This window comes from Mixophyes fleayi, chromosome 5 (genome assembly GCF_038048845.1).
Source record: "Mixophyes fleayi isolate aMixFle1 chromosome 5, aMixFle1.hap1, whole genome shotgun sequence".
Lineage (NCBI taxonomy): Eukaryota > Metazoa > Chordata > Amphibia > Anura > Limnodynastidae > Mixophyes > Mixophyes fleayi.
Window position 1 is genome coordinate 241,664,272 of NC_134406.1, and position 21,665 is coordinate 241,685,936.

General features: G+C 38.1%; 1 protein-coding gene across 2 annotated transcripts in view; it reads left to right on the forward strand.

Annotated features, from left to right (window-relative positions):
- Window positions 1-15,538, forward strand: part of LOC142159123 (carbonic anhydrase 2-like) — a 29,443-nt gene extending 13,905 nt beyond the window's left edge. For both annotated transcript variants that reach the window (XM_075213744.1, XM_075213743.1), the window contains exons 4-8: window positions 1,720-1,838; window positions 4,594-4,686; window positions 7,142-7,204; window positions 8,092-8,247; window positions 14,959-15,538. In XM_075213744.1, the coding sequence (XP_075069845.1) occupies window positions 1,720-1,838; window positions 4,594-4,686; window positions 7,142-7,204; window positions 8,092-8,247; window positions 14,959-15,078 (551 nt within the window). In that variant the 3' untranslated portion in view covers window positions 15,079-15,538. The remainder of the gene's footprint in view (window positions 1-1,719; window positions 1,839-4,593; window positions 4,687-7,141; window positions 7,205-8,091; window positions 8,248-14,958) is intronic.
- The last annotated feature ends 6,127 nt before the right edge of the window (window positions 15,539-21,665 follow it).

Below are 21,665 nucleotides of genomic sequence, written 5' to 3' on the forward strand. Positions count from 1 at the left end.
CACACCACGCCGCCAGTGGGCGTGACCAGCGTGCATGGGGGCATGGCTATAATTTTAGACAGTGCTTGGCTGCTCTCCAACTCTTCCTGTCCCCCCTATCCTCATAATATACATGGGCAATTACTGAACGCAGTTCTCCCTTTTCAAGCAGATCCATGTGAAGCGGGGGCAGGGTCCAGACACCTCAATTATACAGTGTCCCAGGCTTACAGGGGGGTTTCCAGGCACTAGGAACCCCCCCCCCCCTCGGTTTGCCTATATGGGTGGTACAAGATATGGAAGTAATGTGTTTCTAAGATGGCAAATAAATAGGAAACAGTTATGTACTAAATTATTAGTTATTAGTTATTTAAGGTATGTTACATGAGTTTATTACTTTTTTGTGTCTGTATATTTTTATACTTTTATTTCCCTGCTTCAAAATATGTTGCAGTCCGTGTGTGTGTGTGTGTGTGTGTGTGTGTCTGTGTGTGTACATTATAGTGCCCTAAATAGAAAGACTACAAATGTCAAATACTAATTGACAGTATTGTTTGGACTGACAATTGTTTTTCTTCCATTTATGCTACATGTTAGGAAAGTAGGTTCACTTTTGTTGACTAGTTATTAAAATTGAACCCAATGCCTGACCTTCCCTGTACTGATATTTAGAGTTGGAGAAGCATAGGGCCTGTTCATATCAGCACTTATGTGCTACATAGATAATATTATAAATATTCACTACTCTTGCTGTGAGCTTCCTCATCTCTCAAAAACAAGAGTATATATTGGCTAAGAATAATTTATTAGATTTAATATATGCTTATTCCATACTGCTTGGTAAAAAAGACAAACATCTTCTTCATCTAACACTTTTTTTGAGGGAATCTTTATTTTTTTTACAAGAAAAGGAATACATTTGAAATGGATTGCAATGTCCCTCACACACTTGGGTTATGAAATGAATCCACACAGCAGATCCATACAATAAGTTCATATTAAAAATAGAAAATGCAGTGACATTTTATAACATTCTGAATAATCCTATGTTCATTATGGTCTGCGTCTCTCACTCACCAGAGCATAATCAACATACGACTACTGCAATAGAGTGACAAGCGTAATGTATGTAATGCACCCATCAGTAGTATCCACAAAATATTATGAAAATAATGGATCTTGACTGTAAACGGAAAAAAGTAAAAAAAAGCAGAAGCAAAAATAAAGTGAAAACATCAGAGTATATGGGCTAGATTTACTAAGCTGCGGGTTTGAAAGAGTGGGGATGTTGCCTATAGCAACTAATCAGATTCTAGCTATCATGTTGTAGAAGGTACTAAATAGATGAAAGCTTGAATCTGATTGGTTGCTATAGGCAACATCCCCAATTTTTCAAACCCGCAGCTTAGTAAATCTAGCCCTTTATTTCTTTGTGCATCATTTCCTGTGTGCTGAATGTTTTCTGTACACCGATTGGAAGTGTGAACATGTAGGTGGAAACTGACTGCACAGCCTCACTAAAAAACCTTTACTGATGTATTTAAGAAGATTGGCTTGAGACACATGTCACCCTCCATTTGACTAATTAAGAACGACGCATAAATCCTCAGCTATCTTGGTAGGAAGAGACACTTAATGGGTCAATGGTCTCTTAAGTGTTTATTAAAAGAACAGGAGGATCCAGATTTCCTCTGGTAGAGATAAGTAGACATTAATCTGTTGTTTGTTCTGGATTTACAGTTCTTAGAGGTGGAGCGCTGGAAGGTACCTACAGGCTGAAGCAGTTCCACTTTCACTGGGGATCCTGCGATGGGCACGGCTCAGAGCATACGATAGATGGGGTGAAATATGAGGCAGAGGTAAGCAGACATTGCCATTATTCATAGATGTAAGTTATTATTAATATGATAACATATTTCCACTGCAGGTCAATATTGTGATAAAAATAAGAATAACGTCTATATGCTATATCCTTAAGGATAAAACTAAATGTATAGATAGTTTCATTGACATAATAATATTGGGTCTGATTCATTAAGGATCTTAACTTAAGAAACTTCTTATTTCAGTCTCCTGGACAAAACCATGTTTCAATGCAAGGGGTGCAAATTAGTATTCTATTATGCACATAAGTTAAATACTGACTGTTTGTTCATGTAGCACACAAATATCAACTTTAAATTTCAATGTACAAATAAGCTATCAAGTATTTATGTGCTACATTAAAAAACAGTCAGCGTTTAACTTGTGTGCAAAACAGAATGCTAATTTGCACCCCTTGCATTGTAACATGGTCTTGTCCAGGAGACTGAAATAAGATGTTTCTCAAGTTAAGAACCTCAATGAATCAGGCCCATAGTTCTTGGATTCATTTGTAAGTTTTCAAACCATACTCCACCACCAACTACTTAAAACCACACAATCTGCACTATTTGCCCCCATGGGTGTCCAAGCCAAGATCATGCTCGTTAGTTTAACACACTAATTAAGTCAGACACAGGTGCCTGAACTAAAGGCACTTTTTTTTTTTTTTTTAAATAACTTTAATCTACTTTACAGTTTCACATTACTTCTAGAGTGGAGTAAGGCAAAGTGGAAAGATGTAAAGGAGGGAATTAGAAGGCAAGGTGGAAGTGGGCACGATGGGAGTCCCAGAATACTCATGCGACAGAAATATATTAATAGCCATCAACCAATTACCATTGTATCATGTTCCTACTCTGACTCACCTTTATTACACAAAGATCCAAACAGCATTATCAGCCCTACGCCTTTTCAATGACTAGACAAGACCAGGCAGGTCAAGGTCGGTTTTTGTGTAGTATTAGATTGTGACATTAGGTTTAAAATTCTGCATAAACAAGAAATACAACCCTGAGATGCTAAAAATAAACAATGTTAACAAGTAACAGGTACTTAAAAGAAAAAAAATAATAATGCCGCTACAATGAAGGATTCCTTGTAAATCCCTCCAGAAACTACAATAGTACAGGAAAACAGTACTTAACCCGGATCAAAGTCGGCGGTCAGAGATTCCACCACATATTTTGAATTTGTCCATATGGACCACACTTATTATAAGTATTTTGGCATGGTATTTTGTGAATAATACATGAATCTTTCATGCCCTATAGCCTCATTGACCAGGGCCACCCAGCTAGCAAATTGAGGCCTCTCTTGGACTATCCACGTTCTAGCAATAATTACTTTGAGACACTTTCTTTTACCTCAGAATATGGTGTTTAGAGACATGCATGTCTCCTCGACCCCTAAACCCACCTGCATGGGCTGCTACAGCTATTTTTGTAATGGCATTCATTTCGTTAGTAAATAAAAGCATCATAGATAATTAGTTTTGTTGTTTCCTGCTCTGCAGTAGATCCCGCCTCTGTTCTCTTGGCTGATGTGCTCCCATAGTGCCTTTATTAAAACATTGTACTGTTGCCAGGAATGTGATGGAACATTTAGGTGGGTGTGACGTGTTTTATATTAATGTTGGAGAACACTGTGCAATCTGGATTTTGCCACCTAGATTTAGAGCATTGAGCTAAATAGTTACAGAGGGTCTGACTTACAAAGTGCACGTGATGAGCCAAGCAAATTGCTTTGATTTTGCACCAGTGTGCCTAGGTGGTCCACTCGGCACTTATCAGTGTTCACACCAACTCCTCAGCTTACTAGAAGTGCGCCCGGGGTTGCAGAGAGGAAGTAAAATCTGGAAGTAAAAGTGTGAGCATCACATAAACGTCCCCCTAAAAGTATACGATGATACCTGATCTCAATTCAAAGCTGGTGCTAAACTAAGTCCTCTTATTTAGTGTGAATGGCTGTGTACCCCTCCACACAGCAAGGAATGCCCGTAAAAGTAGGACTTCTCCACCTCTTTATATCATTTTTATGTCACTTACAAAATGACGTTTTGCTTCTGTATTGCTCTACAAAACAAGGCTCACAGGCAGGGCCGTAACTAGGGCTGTGCGACAGGGGCGACCGCCCAGGGCGCAGCGCTGAAGGGGGGAGCAATTTAGGAATATTTTAGGTTAATTTGGTTAAAACTGTGGGCTAGGGGGGCGGCATTTGTCTTTCTTGCCCCGGGCGCTAGAATTCTAAGTTACGGCTCTGCTCACAGGTCTAGTTACTCTGCCCCCACTCTGACCAATTCCTGCCATCAACTGGTGCAAACTTCCGCTCTCTGCAAACACTGCCGCCGTGCTCTGCCAACCCTTGTGCTTGGGTACAAATCTGGTCGTACATGAAGGTGCACATCATCAGGGGTGCCAAGAGGGGGAGGAGCAGGTACAACGTACCCAAACCCAGGTCTTCCTGAGGGCCCTGGTCTGTGTAGTGGGAGGAGCCGCCATCCTGATATGGCAGCTATGGAAAGGGCCCAAAGAAGTTGCTGTATCGGGTCCCAATTCCTCTTGGCGGCCCTACACATCATTACCAAAGAGGATCTTTTTGCTCTGCTTCTCCCGTTTTGGGCTACATATGCGCAAATAAAATGTAGGTTCTGTAGGCCAACCGTCCTAACGGTCTTACAAAGTGATTCATCTGTGTTAATCCTCACACTGTATCTGTAACGTGCTGTTATAAATATGTGTGTTTTACTGACAGCTCCACCTGGTCCACTGGAACACAAAATATGCCACTTTTGGTGAAGCTGTGAAACACTGCGATGGACTCGCTGTCGTTGGTGTTTTCCTAAAGGTAAGAGCATGAACTGGATCTCTGTTTCGCTTGTATGTTAAAGACAGGTTAGCGTAAGGAGACACTAATATATTTATTGCTGCCATAGATCTAGGATTAGCCTCTAAAATGCTATAGTTGTCTTGTCTTCCATAACATTTAAAAATGGATCATTTCTGTAAAGATGGCGCTTGCAATATAATACACTGTGGATTAAGTGAAATCAGCAAATATTTCTTGTAGACAATATATTTTCTGTTTCATTTCCATAAATTCAAATTTTTCCTGATTTGAAACCATCAATGTCACAAATGATTACATGCACTAGAATGCCCTGATGTGTGCACACTGCTGAATATTATCCTGCTGAAAGAATGACATTTGGTGAAATGTAAGGAATGTGCTCTGTATTTATGGTCCGTTACTACAACATTAATATCTATATTCTGCTTTTGCATAGCATGCAGACTGGTTCTGTGATATGTAAATAAAGTGTTTGAACAGGTTGAGAGTTACAGATAGTGATCACATTGTAAAAGATAGTTTAACCATTGCGTGCTAGTTTATGGTGTACCGATGTCATTTTAAAGTATATAGAGTGGTTTTGTATTGTATACAAACCTTTAAACGTACATTTATATGATTACATACCCAGGAGTTGTCAATAAAAGCTCCAAAAAATCCATAGTTCAACCTTTTTAAATGTCAATGTAATCATATAAATGACATGAACCAAAATGAGCTATGCAATGGTATTTCTACTATTTCTCAATAAGTAAAATTGAGCTACAAGACTGATTGATATCACATATGTAGAAACGTAATAGCCCTAATCAGGGAGGGAATCTTATGCTGAGTTTACATTCCCCCCACCTCCACATCATCTGGTCTATGTCCAAGGTTCTGAAATATCCCAGCTCTGTCATGTCCTTTATATGGATGGATGTATATGTTTCATCTGGCAGCAACCTCCACTAAACTCACGTGACGGCCACGAGCTGACTGTAATACGAGGTGCGTGTATGTGGGTAGTGATACAATTTAACGCTGGCTTCCTCTCACATATTTCCTTACTAGCTTAAACAAAACAAGTTTGACCAGCTACAACGCCAGTTATTCCTTTCTCGTCATGGGAGAAAAATGTTGTCAGTTTTCTAAGAATGTCATGTAATATATATATCTACTATATAAATGCCTAGTGGCGTGTTTGGAAAAAAAAACCAAGCTGCAGCGCCACCTGCTGGGCAGAGTTATACACTGACCTATATATTTCTTGAAGAAGAAGTGACAGTTGGGAGTGGTTGGTGGTTGCCAGGGGTTACAGTGGGGAGTTTTTAACACCTTAAGTAGCTTGATGAAGGATGTGGCGATGAAGATGAAGGATGAGGTGATGGAGAAAAATGATGAGGTGGTGACATGTGGACAAAACCACGTTAAAAAAGGGCGCTTGCGTCGGGAAGTAACGCTCCTCCCCTGAGGAGGCCTGGGCTAGGCCCAAATGCATGACAAGAACCTTTTTAACACCTTAAGTAGCTTGATTTGACTAGAATGCATGAGTATCATGCACGGTTAACTTGTATATATATATATATATGAGTGTGAGTGTGTGTGTGTGTGTTAAAACTACTATGTGTAGCATTATTATTTGTGCTTTGTCACTTTAAAGGAGCCTGACACAAAAGGTTGACAAGTGGTCTTATCACAGAGATACACACACACATGTATATATATAAAAAAAATTAGGATATTTTTGTCTCTATTGAGGAACTCTTCAGGGAGAATTAAAGAGCTCAATATGGTTGATAGCAGAGTACAATAGCTTGTTTGTCCTCAGCTATATACTGTAGATTGGGCAGATGCTGTTTCGGTCATTCAAACTTTTTTTCATATATAGTTGTAAGTGTTAGAATTTACTTTATCGTATTCAATCAACTAATGTTTTATGTTTATTGGCCATTTAAGATACCACAATTGTGCTTTATATCTCCTTTTCTATTTGATGTGTTCCAAGTTTGTCAAACACTAAATTGTCTAGTCAGCAAAATTAACCATTGGAAATGTTATATTTGGGATTGTTATTAACACAGGGCCTGATTCATTAAGGATCTTAACTTAAGAAACTTCTTATTTCAGTCTCCTGGACAAAACCATGTTACAATACAAGGGGTGCAAATTAGTTTTCTGTTTTGCACATAAGTTAAATACTGACTGTTTTTTCATGTAACACACAAATACTTGATAGCTTACTTGTACACTGAAATTTAAAGATGATATTTGTGTGTTACATGAAAAAACAGTCAGTATTTAACTTATGTGCAAAACAGAATACTAATTTTCACTCCTTGCATTGTAACATGGTTTTGTCCAGGAGATTGAAATAAGAAGTTTCTTAAGTTAAGATCCTTAATGAATCAGGTCCATAGTGTTTATTCTTCTTACTATCTTCCATGTCTGAGTTCTTCTTTTGGTATTACAGGTCGGTGATGCCAGGCCAGAGCTGCAGCAAGTCATAGATGCCTTATCATTAATTCCAACAAAGGTAACATTTATGGGGATTTTAAATAAAATGTATAGACAACAAAAATGAAAATGATTAAATATCGGTCACAGTGAATTTATTTTTTCCCCTTTTTGTAAAACATACTAATTATTGCTCCAAAACTGTAACTTACCAATTTATCTCTCCCTCCATCACTGGAAGCCCCTCCCAAAAGTTGGTGGCTGTCTGCAGAGCAAAGATAAGAGGCAGTTGTGGAAGACATTCTAGTAGTTATAAAATAAACTGTGGGAAAAGGAATGAAAAATTAACATTTCAGTTTTTAACAATCATCTAGACACCCTTATATTAAAGAATTCCAGTTTGTATGTTTTTCTTTTAAGAAGTGAGAACCTTCCCTGGAACTAGCAGGTCCATGGTCTGCCATGTCTGGTGTACCCACAGGTCCTGAGGGCAAAATCTCTATGACCTCTGACAAGTAAAGGACAAACTGACATTGGCTCAGTCGCCTCCTATTTAGCTCATTTAGATCATCATAAATTATTATTATTATTATCACCATTTATTTATATAGTGCCACTAATTCCGCAGCGCTGTGCAGAGAACTCACTCACATCAGTCCCAGCCCCATTGGGGCTTAAAGTCTAAATTCCCTAACATACACACACAGACAGATAAAGATTAGGGTCAATTTGTTAGCAGCCAATTAACCGACCAGTATGTTTTTGGAGTGTGGGAGGAAACCGGAGCACCCAGAGGAAACCCACGCAAACACAGGGAGAACATACAAACTCCACACAGATAAGGCCATGGTCGGGAATTGAACTCATGAACCCAGTGCTGTAAGGCAGAAGTGCTAACCATTAAGCCACTGTGACTCCCATTACATGGTTTTACTGCTAAACATAAAAATATTGTTGTCATTTCAGGGTAAAGAGGCTCCTTTCCACAACTTTGATCCCTCAGGTTTACTTCCAGGATCTTTAGATTTCTGGACCTATTCGGGATCGCTGACCACACCTCCTCTCCTGCAGTGTGTCGTCTGGAACGTCCTTAAACAGCCAATTACTGTGAGCAGTGATCAGGCAAGTCTAAAACTTACATTTCTGTAATAGATATTATGCAAAATTCTTCTTGTTATACATAAAACTGCAGTTTGCCCTAAATCAGGAATCTCCTTTTATCTGCATTAATTCATTCATTTAATTGCAAAACTTCTAGTAAAGCCCTACTGATATCTGCTTTTCTTGTGTATGCCAAATTAAGAGGTCTGTTTATGAAGCGGTAAAGAGCCTAAAATCTGGCAAAAGTGCTGGATAAATACTCTTTCTCCGCTTTGTCCCCCTTTTAACAGGGTCTTAACACCGGATAAATCAGCTTCAGCTGCCTTTGGCTGTTTAGCACCTTTCCCATAGACCTCTACGAGGACGGTGAACTGAATCTATTCACCGAGCGGTGAAAAGGAATCAAAACTTAGCGAGATCATAGGATGGCGTTACTTACATTTTCCAATGGAGTGCAGTCCCGCTGGAGAGGATCCTCTTTGCTGGCTGCATGCTTCTCATCTCCTTAGGCTAGAGGTGACGTTACTGTGCATGTGCGACAAAACAATGGCGCATGCGCAGTAAGTAATCTCTGTCAGCTATGTGTAGCCCGAAAAAAACCCCCAAGAGTTTTGTTGCAGAGAGGGATCTGCAGAGAGGGTAACCCGGCAGGTAGGTATTCTTGAATGCCAACTTTACATCTTTCTGTATCACTGTGATACAGATCCTTAAGATCCGCTGGCACTGCCCACCAATGATAAACAGACCCCTAAAAATGATAATTCCTCAAACTGGTAAAACTACAAATCAGTTTATAGAAGAGCATTATGCTGTTTGACTTGCATCCATTTTATACGTAGAGTGATTGGTGCTGGAAGTCAGTGAAGGAGAAGGATGAACGCACATCCATGTAACACTCAGATATGTACTACCTCTATGACTTAGAATGCTCATCTGTCCTGAATCATGTCAGCATGACCGCATGTCTTTCTAATATCTTTCCTACTTAGGCGATCAGGCATATGTGGACTAATAAGTAACCAGAAATTTCTAACTTCTTCATTCACTGTAAAATTGCTAAGTGTCATGCTTAAATTAATTGACTATTTAGCAGAAATGATTTTTTTGTAAAAATGAAAGTATTGCTTGCAGCAAAAAAAAAAAACATACATCGCTTGTTGCACAACTAGCTAAGAAACTGTATTTATAACTGTTTACCACACTGTCTCTGAGCAGTGTTCAGACATTACTTAATATTAATATTGCCCAATGCTTGTTTATCACTTCTCCAACATCCCCCTGAGAGGCGGCAGTACAAGTAACGCTCTGACAGCTGCACCTCGTTCACATGTCGTATGGCTGACACAACCTCACCTACATTATGTGTATGTATATATAGATATACAGTATACACCGATCAGCCACAACATTAACCACCTGCCTGATATTGTGTAGGTCCCCCTCGTCCCCCCAAAGCAGCTCTAACCCATCAAGGCATGGACTCCACAACACCTCTGAAGGTGCCCTGTGGTATCTGGCACCAAGACGTTAGCAGCAGATCCTTTAGGTCCTGTAAGTTGCAAGGTGGGGTCTCCGTGGCTCATACTTGTTTTTCAAGCACATATTCTAACACCTCTCTATCATAGACAGCATTAAAGTTTTCATCAGTTTGTGCTATAGTAGCTGTTCTGTGGGATTGGACCAGACGGGCTAGTCTTCGCTTTCCATGCTCATCAGTGAGCCTTGGGCAGCTATGACCCTGTCACCTGTTCACCGGTTGTCCTTCACTTTTGGTAGGTACTAACCTGGTATGCAGTGGTACTAACCACTGCATACTAGGAACACCCTGTAAGACCTGTCATTTTGTAGATGTCCTGACACAGTCCTCTAGCCATCAAAATTTGGCCCTTGTAAAAGTCTCTCAGATCCTTACACTTGCCCATTTTTCCTGTTTCCAACACATCAACTTCAAAAACAGACTGTTCACTTGCTGCTTAATATATCCCACCCCTTGACAGATGCCATTGTAGCGAGACAGTCAATGTTATTCACTTCACTTGTCAGTGGTTTTAAATATTGTGGCTAATCGGTGTATATAGTTTTATAAATATATATATATATATATATATATATATATTGTAAGAAAAAAGGTGCCGGAACTCACATCACGTAGTCAGTCACTGTACACACACTCCCACGCGTCATTTGTATAACGAAACATGACGGTCGCCGCCCAATAGTAAGCACTCCGTATGCAACGACACGACCAATCACAAGCTGAGCAGCGCCACAAGCCGAGCAGTGACATCACAACCAGCGCGGATGAAGTACGCATGCATTGGACTCGATTCACAAGCAGCCCGCATGCACCGATTTAATGATTTTGCCGCCAACCTGCTACGCTCGACAGAGCGATTCAAGTCCACGTGGAGCAAACATCAAATGTTCAAAAGTTACTTTTAAAACTTGGAAAATCCGTCGAAAAAAGGTGTCGGAACTCAGTTCTGTGAGTTCTATGACAAAAAAGCACTGTATATATCTATCTATCTATATATATATATATATATATATATATATATATATATATATATATATAGATAGATACAGTGCTTTTTTTATTTTATATATATATATATATATATATATATATATGTATATATATATATATATATAGTAGTTGTGGTTTCCTGACAAGCTCTATTGAAGTGAAAAGGAATGTGAAATAAATATTAAGAGTTTAGACTACTATCTTTGCAGACTAACTTAATAGATTTAAGTTGATGGGGATATGCATCAAAGTGTGGTCTATTATGCAATTTTGGAACTGCCATCAGTCGGATGCGGTTTTCAAACACAAATCTCATTATTTATTAATCTGTGGTTGGCCTAAAATCGCATCCACTGTGTGCCGGTTTTAAAAGATACAAACCACATGCAGCTTAGAACATATTGCACTCTGGGATAAACCTACTGTGATGCATTCCATTTTGGCCAACATGTATCTTTAATATAAGCGTTTTCTTTGTTCATCCCATAGGCCTGGTGCCAGTTTACTTGTTGATACTGATGATGAATCTATATCTATAGGTTATATTTATTTATATAATTATTTGTATATTTATATCATAAGATTTGCATCTAAATATATATTTGTGGCAGCTTTGTGGTCAAATTTCAACTGTTTAATTGTAAATCAGACACCTTTGTATAGTCATCATACTCAATATGCATGCAACCATACCTAAAAAGATAGTGGGCCTGATTCATTAAGGATCTTAAATTAAGAAGTTTCTTATTTAAGTCTCCTGGACAAAACCATGTTACAATGCAAGGGGTGAAAAATAGTTTTCTGTTTTGCATATAAGTTAAATACTGACTGTTTTTCATGTAGCACACAAATACTTGATAGCTTATTTGTACACTGTAATTTAAAGTTGATATTTGTGTGCTACATGAAAACACAGGCAGTATTTCACTTATGTGCAAAACCAGAAAACTAATTTGCACACCTTGCATTGTAACAAGGTTTTTGTCCAGGAGACTTAAATAAGAAACTTCTTATTGCACCATTTGTATGGATCCACAAAACTGGCACTGTGATCTGCCATCTGGTTTAAAAAATGTGGCTTGATCTGCGGTTTTTACTTTGATAAGTTGCACGGTTTGGAGAATGCAGAAAAAAGTTGCATTTTAATTTGCAGTTTTAAAAAAAAACAAAACACTTTGGCACAGCTCTCCCACCCCCCACAATCCAACAGTTAAGTAGATAGGTTAGAACGAACAAAACACGATTATTTTATAAGGCAGCCAAACAGTTCTTAAGTATAATTTGAAAATCATCTTAACAATGTGAGGACTATGAATTTAAGCAAAATATATAATGTTCCATAGATTGAGCTATCTTCTGCATTTCTGCTGTACTTAGTCATATAAAACAGTTCTTTCTCTGTTTATAATTTTGCATGCGAGCAAGATATGCTGTACAAGGAACAGTTACCTTTAGTACACAGCTTTTACCATCAAACGCTTACACATAAAGGATAATAAATATCTTCTAGTTTTTCGTTGTAGTAATGGCCGCCACATGGTGTTCAGCAATGGCTGTATTACTGGCATGAACCATACTGTACTTGTAATGTGCGTGTCAGAAATGAGGGGCTGTACTGGAAGAAAATGTTTTAGCAAGTGATAAGAGTTAACATCAAGCTAATTATGTGTTTGTAAGTTTAGATTCTGACATCTGTCATAACCGTCAGTTTCTATTTAGAGGTTCCTCCCTTATCTCACAGAGACATTGCAGCTTCTAAGTCCTGTAAACACCAGAGCTGGCTGATTAATGTACATGTGTGCATTTGTCACCTACACCTTGTGGTGGCGGCCATTTTGTGAGCTGAGACAATATTATTATTGGTGTTTTTTGTTGTTTTGTTTTGTTATGTAAAAGGTGTTAAAAAGGTCCACAGCACCATGCAATGAGGAGTAGAACAATGATTATATATTACATAGGTGTAAGGGACAAGCAGGAACATCTCTCGGTGATAAACTATTGAGTAAAATTATTTAAAAAGGTGACTTAAAATTTTGTCTGATCAAATACTTTAAAGAGTAGTAGAAGAACGATTTGTGTAGTTAGCACACAACCCCAGCTAGGCTAACAACCTTTGCCTTATACAAAAGGATATGTGTTGTCACCTCAGCAGGCTTCTAACAATGCGGGCGGTCCTGTCCATAATCTATAGTTCATAATCTATGGCAACAGTTCTTCAAACCTTATAGCCAAAGTCCACGCAGTTCATGTGAACTCCTGGTTTGACCTTTATGGGAGATTTGTTCCCTCTTTTTTAGCTTAACATAAATGCATAATATTCTCTTTGGACACGTGCAACAATTTCATGCATTTTAGCCACTGTGCGCTGACAACCAATAGTAAACAAGATATTGTGAGTATTGGGGACACAATTAGATTTTAATTCACATTGTCTCCTTGACATTCCTTTATGATGAGATATGTAGATCTATACCAATGATGGCTAACCTGTTACACTCCAGGTGTTGTGAAACTACAAGTCCCAGCATGCTCTGCCAGCTGTCAGTTAGTTATCTACTGGCAAAGCATGCTGGGACTTGTAGTTTCACAACACCTGAAGTGTCACAGGTTAGCCATCACTGATCTATACACTACTTCCTTAATGCTAGAAACTTATATCTCCCTATGCCTTTAATTGCACTGTTCATTTTATGTTCTCTATAAGTTTCTTTGTCTATTTTTCCCTTTTTTAGACAATCTCACAGCACAGTATACTTTATTCTGAATGTTTAATGCTGTTGAAAGCTTTTTTGCTGAAAGTATCTGTGTTGTGTTTGTCATTGTAAAGAATAATAAGTTTAAAAATAAACAGTTTTGAAAAGAAAAAATATTTTATAGTAAAATATATTTTGTTCAATTTAAATTTACATTTAAATATTAAGTGTATAGTTGTTACTATTTCATTGTTCAGCTGAAAATGTTTATTTTAAATGTAGCTACTCCCCATTGAGGTTAATGACGTTTCACTTTTTACTGCCAACAATACCTTCAGCACTAATTAACTGATAGATAATTTAAGTGTTGCCTGTAGCCTAAGCAGACCCAATAAAAGGTATCATAAAGAAAGATTTAGCTGCTGTCAAATCTATTACAGAAACAGATTGGATCTGACCACAGGATAATCAACTCTAATCCCAAATCGATTAAACTGAGAGATATTCTCTTGACATTTTCATGTTGTAGTATTCATAAAAGGAAACACCTCTATTTTTGAAAGCATATAACAAAAAATATACTTTGTTTCATGACAATTTACTTTTAAGGTGGTGATTGGTATGATTCTATGAAGGAGTCACCAAATCTATAAGATTGTGAACCACAGCTAAACAATACGTACCCATTACTCAGAATGTACAGAGCATTTGACTGTTCACAAGAAGCTTAACAAAGGCTTTTATAGAGTACTTATTAACAAGAGACCCCATGATCTGTTTTCTATATGTTTTTTATATATTCTGAATAATTATTTTTTCAAGGCATGCTAATTTTTTTATTTTAAAAACAAACCCCATCTTATAAGTTAGATAATAACTGTAATAATAACGGGTCATGTTGAGATGGGCACAAAGTACGCTATGTTGTGTGTAATACGCTTTGTACTCCTGCGCCTGCTCACTAGTTACGGTTGCAGACATATGCAGAGTTGCATCTTGCTCTTAAGTTCACTCATACGATTGAAGAGACCGAACGGGGGGGGGGGGGGGGAAGGAGAGGATGTGTAAGTGTAGCCGAAATGCATTATAGGTGCGTTGGCACAAATGCGACCTATGTAGACTGAGACTCAGCGGTACCTGCGCACTCCAGCACTGGTGTAAATAACTAACTCAAATGACAATGATCAGCTGTAATAATTCCGGCTCAACATAACCTTTTTTTCGGATGCAAATTAATTCTGCGTTTCGGAGACAAATTGCGTCCAATTCTACATGGGGCCCATAATGATCAACTGAAAATACTTTTATATTATTACTGTGTTTGTGTGTGCGTGTGTGAGTGTGTGTCTATATTAGAGAATTTAGACTGTAAGCTCCAATGGGGCAGGAACTGATGTGAATGAGTTCTCTGTACAGCGCTGCGGAATTAGTAGCGCTATATAAATAAATGATGATGATGATTATGAAAAGCAATTGAAGTAACAATTTTGATCTGTTGCTTCTATCTTTTAGCTGTCTAAGCTCCGAGGCCTTTACTTCAACGATGAGCAAGAAAGTCCCTGCCACATGGTTGACAACTACCGCCCCCCACAGCCACTGAAGGGGCGACTGGTTAGAGCTTCATTCCATTAGGATCAGAACCACCCATATATGCTGTCATCAAGCTTGGAATCCACACTCTAATGTTTAATTATCTCTTGCTGTGTGCAAACTGGAAGCTCCCCCCCCCCCCCCCCCCTCTATGCTGAATCTCTAATCCCCTTGTGAGTATTAGGATCTGATTAATGAAATGTGAAAGTCTACTGACACTGACAAATCATTTATAATGTGAGACGTTGCTTACAGGTTAACAAAACATAGCCGCTACTGATTCACTGCCACAAAGAATGCTGCATTAATATATGGAGAGTGGGGAAATATTTCCCCTTATTTTATTTTCTAGAATAATGTCTTAAAGGAAACACATGCCTGGATATGAATTATATAATGTGAACTGATGTGTATTTTAATTGTTCCAGAGGAAAAGCAAATATTGATTTTAATAGATGCATAGATATTTTAATATATATGGCAAATAAATATATATATATATATATATATATATATATATATATATATATATATGAAAAAGTCTTATTGGTGCTTATTTTTTCTTAAGTTTTGAAACAGAAGTTAAAGAAATAGAAAATTATAATTGTATTTTGGATACCTTAATAAAAATGACTATGGCAAAGATTTTGTTTATATACGTTGCTACTTGACATGTAATAAACATTGCTACATTTCTCCTGCGTCTGTGATTCTGGTTTACAATATAATTCCTAGAAACACAACATTGTCCCCCTTGGCCTCAGAAAGTTCTATAAAGCTATATATATTGTACATTGTTAAATCTAAAAATATTAATTATTATTTACAAATGTGTCTCCACAGTGCATATGCCGACTGTGCCATTATACTCCTGTTTTGTCACAAATTTGCCTGTCTTTAATTGGCAGCATTAGGTGGGGTGCAAAAGTGACTAGAGGGCGGGAGGGAGCGGGTCGCGGTCAATCGTGTCATTTTGGCCAGGTATTTGCCGGATGCAGGGGTCTTGCCTGCTCTCCAAGGAGTCCGGGAGACCGACCCGGGTTTCGGGAGTCTCCCGGACATTCCAGGAGAGTTGGCAATTATGTATATATAAATCTGCCTCGAATTGAATCAATATATAAAAACAAGATTTTGCTCCGTGGGGCAAGACATTTAAATGAGACACAATTTGTGGAGAGTGTGTATTTATGAGGGTATTCCTTAGTCAACATCTTTACCCTTCAACATGTTCGATGCCAGTAAGTGCATTCATCTATGCACAAACACAGATGAAATAAACATATTTATCCCCTCAAATATAACAATGTCCCCCCATTCTTATGATTCATTTAAAACGTAAGAACAAGCAGTATTGTAGGATAACAATCTTGAAGCTCTGTCTCTAGTCAAACACACCTTAAAAATGAAATCACTAAGATGTTGGCATAAAGTAATTTATCATAGATTTTTAAATATGTGGTATTAAGAGAGAGACAAAGATGTAAGAGGTCTCTGATTACAAACGTACAGTCTTATACGGTTGAATTAATTACAAATCAGTACAGTGTAGATGTATGTTCATTCATTTTTTAGTATAAACTATTTAGTAGAGAAATGCGATATGTTTCGATGAATCAGTTTTCACCTTTGAGCCAAAGTTGAGCATGTCATCATCATCACCGTCATAGGGCACCACATAGGCCATCACGCTGTACAATCAGCTTACAGATATGTCATACAGCTTACAGATATGTCATACAGCTTACAGATATGGCATACATGAATATAATAAACATTTTAGCAGATACATGAATACAATGAAGCATAATAACACATAAATGGATAGTCATGATCTAGCAATTACAGCTAGTACGGAACAGGTATGAGTTCCCTGTGTATGAGTCAACAGACTGCTGATGATTCAGATTAAGACATGACATCAGTATCAGGCTATTACGAGGTGGATGGACATAAGACATAGGGTATAGAAGACCCTGGGTTATATTTACTAAACTGCGGGTTTGAAAAAGTGGAGATGTTGCCTATAGCAACCAATCAGATTGTAGCTGTCATTTATTTAGTGCATTCTACAAAATGAAAGCTAGAATCTGATTGGTTGCTATAGGCAACATCTCCACTTCTTCAAACCCGCAGTTTAGTAAATCTAGCACCCTGTCTATACATTCTAGAAGGACGGGGACACGTGCTATTTTCCAAGGCCATTTGGATTGTGTTTCCCAGCATTCCTGAGAAACTCCTTAGATTCTGGTGTATAATAGTTTTTATGGGATTAAGCCCACAAATTTTTATTTATAATTTATAGTATTTGCTTTTCTTTGAAATGGAAAGCTTGCGCAACACTGTCCTTTGCAAACGTGTGCAGGCTGAGTATTTTGGTTGTACCTCTGAGTTTGTATGTTTTAGTGTCATGGTTTGAATGCACTATATTTCTTACATGTTTATCCTGCCCACTCCTATATCAAGCCAGTAGGCCACTCATACACAGACCAGGTCACGACACCTAATGAATAAGCATGACATTATGAGAATGCCATGGTTCTTCTATGATGTTTGAACAGGACCCTATTTAGCTCGGTGTCCTTGGATACTATTAAATAAAATAAAGTATGAACAGTCTGTGTAGGTCATTTGAAATACAATAGCAGTATTGTATCTGCCGTACAAGTACACCTAAGGCCTGATTCATTAAGGATCTTAACTTAAGAAACTTCTTATTTAAGTCTCATGGACAAAACCATGTTACAATGCAAGGGGTGCAAATTAGTATTCTGTTTTGCACATAAGTTAAATACTGACTGTTTTTTCATGTAGCACACAAATATCAACTTTAAATTTCAGTGTACAAATAAGCTATCAAGTATTTGTGTTCTACATGGAAAAACAGTCAGTATTTAACTTATGTGCAAAACAGAATACTAATTTGCACCCCTTGCATTGTAACATGGTTTTGTCCATGAGACTTAAATAGGAAGTTTCTTAAGTTAAGATCCTTAATGAATCAGGCCCCTAGATTCCTGCCATGGTGCATAGATACAGAGTGAGATGTCTACGTGTGCAGAGGAGCAGCAATTTGCACATGCAGAAGTGAGAAGTTAGTTTGAGTTAGGGTGTTCCTGGTGAAGTATCTAGTGAGCACAGAAATGGGATTTCATTTTGTGGCGTGACAATATTGTAGAGCCTTAGAGCCTTGTCTTATACTTTTAATAGCACCCATTTTACACTATCATGTTACACTTTGGCAAACACACTAAATTGCTACATGTAATGAAGACAGTTTAAATGTCCCTTCACTCTCTTGGTATTTTTATTACCAACGCACTGAACTTATCTCAGCTGTAGGGGACATGACTTGACAATAAACTAAATAGTTATTTCATTTATTTGGTTTCAACTAAAATTGATTAACACAATCTTTTTATTACATTACCTTTAACACAGATACACAAATTCTATATATATATTATGCATTGTTATAAATTGCACCAAAGACAAGCCTTAGTCAGTACTTCTACTGCTAGATATATGTTTTATTAACTGCTTTCCATTGTTTGTAAGTCTTGAGCCTTCAACACCCACCAAGCTGATATTAAAACTAGTCGTGCGTGTTGAAAAACTGTCAGTTCAGACTTCAACCAGACAGTTGTGATGAGCATAAAACACTATCAGGCAATGTTTATTTTTGGAATTTCCATGTGTCCCATTCATAAGCGATAAGTCATGACTGTCTTTACAGCCCAGTGAGCCACTCATTGTTTTTGCCTTTGGCGCATATTTATTTTGTTTTCCCAAGTAAGTAATGAACTCATTATAATATATACAGTATCAGACCTCAGACTGTAGCGTTCTGATGTATAGCAACCTTAGGCAGCCTATAGCTCTTTGCTGTTATTCACTGAATACTCCCAGCATGTTAAGAGTTATAAACCAGAACCTAGTGGGAACTAAGAAAGAGGAAGTTTCTCAGCAATGAATAAGGCTTTAAAAGCTTACTGTACTCATAAAGAAAGAACATTTATTGGATAATTGGCATCATTAAATTAGTGGATATGTATCAATTATTTGACGGGCCCATCAGGATATCCAGTTACAAGGACCCCCTGTATAGTTTAATATAATACATTTTACAGAGTATAGCACACACATTGCATACCTTATATGCACAGTAATCTATACTTCCCAACAGTCATTATCATCATTAATTTATATAGCGCCACTGATTCCACAGCGCTGTGCAGAGAACTCATTCACATCAGTCCCTGCCCCATTGGAGCTTACAGTCTAAATCCCCTAATACACACACACACACACACACACACACACACATACACACACACACACACACACACAGAGAGAGACTATGGTCAATTTTAATAGCAGCCAATTAACCTACTAGTATGTTTTTGGAGTGTGGGAGGAAACCGGAGCACCCGGAGGAAACCCACGCAAACACAGAAACACACAAATACTTGATAGCTTACTTGTACACTGAAATTTAAAGATGATATTTGTGTGTTACATGAAAAAACAGTCAGTATTTAACTTATGTGCAAAACAGAATACTAATTTTCACCCCTTGCATTGTAACATGGTTTTGTCCAGGAGATTGAAATAAGAAGTTTCTTAAGTTAAGATCCTTAATGAATCAGGTCCATAGTGTTTATTCTTCTTACTATCTTCCATGTCTGAGTTCTTCTTTCGGTATTACAGGTCGGTGATGCCAGGCCAGAGCTGCAGCAAGTCATAGATGCCTTATCATTAATTCCAACAAAGGTAACATTTATGGGGATTTTAAATAAAATGTATAGACAACAAAAATGAAAATGATTAAATATCGGTCACAGTGAATTTATTTTTTCCCCTTTTTGTAAAACATACTAATTATTGCTCCAAAACTGTAACTTACCAATTTATCTCTCCCTCCATCACTGGAAGCCGCTCCCAAAAGTTGGTGGCTGTCTGCAGAGCATAGATAAGAGGCAGTTGTGGAAGACATTCTAGTAGTTATAAAATAAACTGTGGGAAAAGGAATGAAAAATTACCATTTCAGTTTTTAACAATCATCTAGACACCCTTATATTAAAGAATTCCAGTTTGTATGTTTTTCTTTTAAGAAGAGAGAACCTTCCCTGGAATTAGCAGGTCCATGGTCTGCCATGTCTGGTGTACCCACAGGTCCTGAGGGCAAAATCTCTATGACCTCTGACAAGTAAAGGACAAACTGACATTGGCTCAGTCGCCTCCTATTTAGCTCATTTAGATCATCATAAATTATTATTATTATTATTATTATTATCACCATTTATTTATATAGTGCCACTAATTCCGCAGCGCTGTGCAGAGAACTCACTCACATCAGTCCCAGCCCCATTGGGGCTTAAAGTCTAAATTCCCTAACATACACACACAGACTGACACACAGACTAGGGTCAATTTGTTAGCAGCCAATTAACCGACCAGTATGTTTTTGGAGTGTGGGAGGAAACCGGAGCACCCGGAGGAAACCCACGCAAACACAGGGAGAACATACAAACTGCACACAGATAAGGCCATGGTCAGGAATTGAACTCATGACCCCAGTGCTGTAAAGCAGAAGTGCTAACCACTGAGCCACCATGTTGCCCTAAAATAGTAGTATGGAAATTACTCAAATTCTGCTTTTTAAGTAAATGTAAGTATATGTGTTAAAATAATCAATGTTTATTTGTAAGGCGCCAAAAAACACACCTATGAGATGGAAGGGGAAGTGTCACTAGAGAGGGCATTGGAGTAACGTGGAGCAATGTGAAGACCTCGGTAAGTAGAGAGAAAGAACTGAGGGTGGTTAACAAAGTGGAGAAAAAGTTTGATATCAAGTGCTGGATCTTGACAGAAGAGATTTTTGATGGATAATGTTAATTTAACCCTTGAACTAGGTGGTTGTCATGAGCAGGGAAGAAACATCGGTGATGGTGGGGTGGAGAGGCAGAGAAGCAAGTGAAAGGTGGCTAATATACAATGAGTGTTGGTTGACTAGATGAATGTGAGAGAGGGTGGTATAGTAAGAATACAAGATCAATTTGTAGTGGAGGAATTCAACATTGAAGCAAGGATTTCTCCACTGGCACTCAGTGGTAAGAGAACACTTGCAGGTGGTAAGCCTGTTTGGGGTGCCAGGATTTGGGTTTGGAGACAATATAGGGTGGCTGGATTTGTCTTGAGTAGAGCTGTGGTGAGTGTGGTGTTGTAGAGAAAGATTTTTGCACCAGGGCAAGGAAAGGTATAAATAGGAGAGAGGAGTGGTTCAAGTGGGACTGGGAAGAGAATTGGGTAAGGGTGTTTTAGTGTCAATGTATGTGCATGGATTTGGGTGAAGGAAGTGGTGCAGGAGGAAATGTGATGTAGAAGGAAAGGAGATTGTGGTTAATGAGCATAATGGCCAAGTTAAAGAAGATGGAGATCATTCAGAGACAGGAGATGAGGAGTTTAGAGATGACAGTGTTAGTAGGGTTATCAATGAGAATGTTGAAATCCCAAAGAATGAGAGTGTGTTGTCACTGGAACAGAAGTAGGAAAGACAGACTGAGACCCTGCCAGGGAATTGAGAGTCTATGCTTGGGAGCGTTTATAAATTACAGTAATGTGGAAGTGGA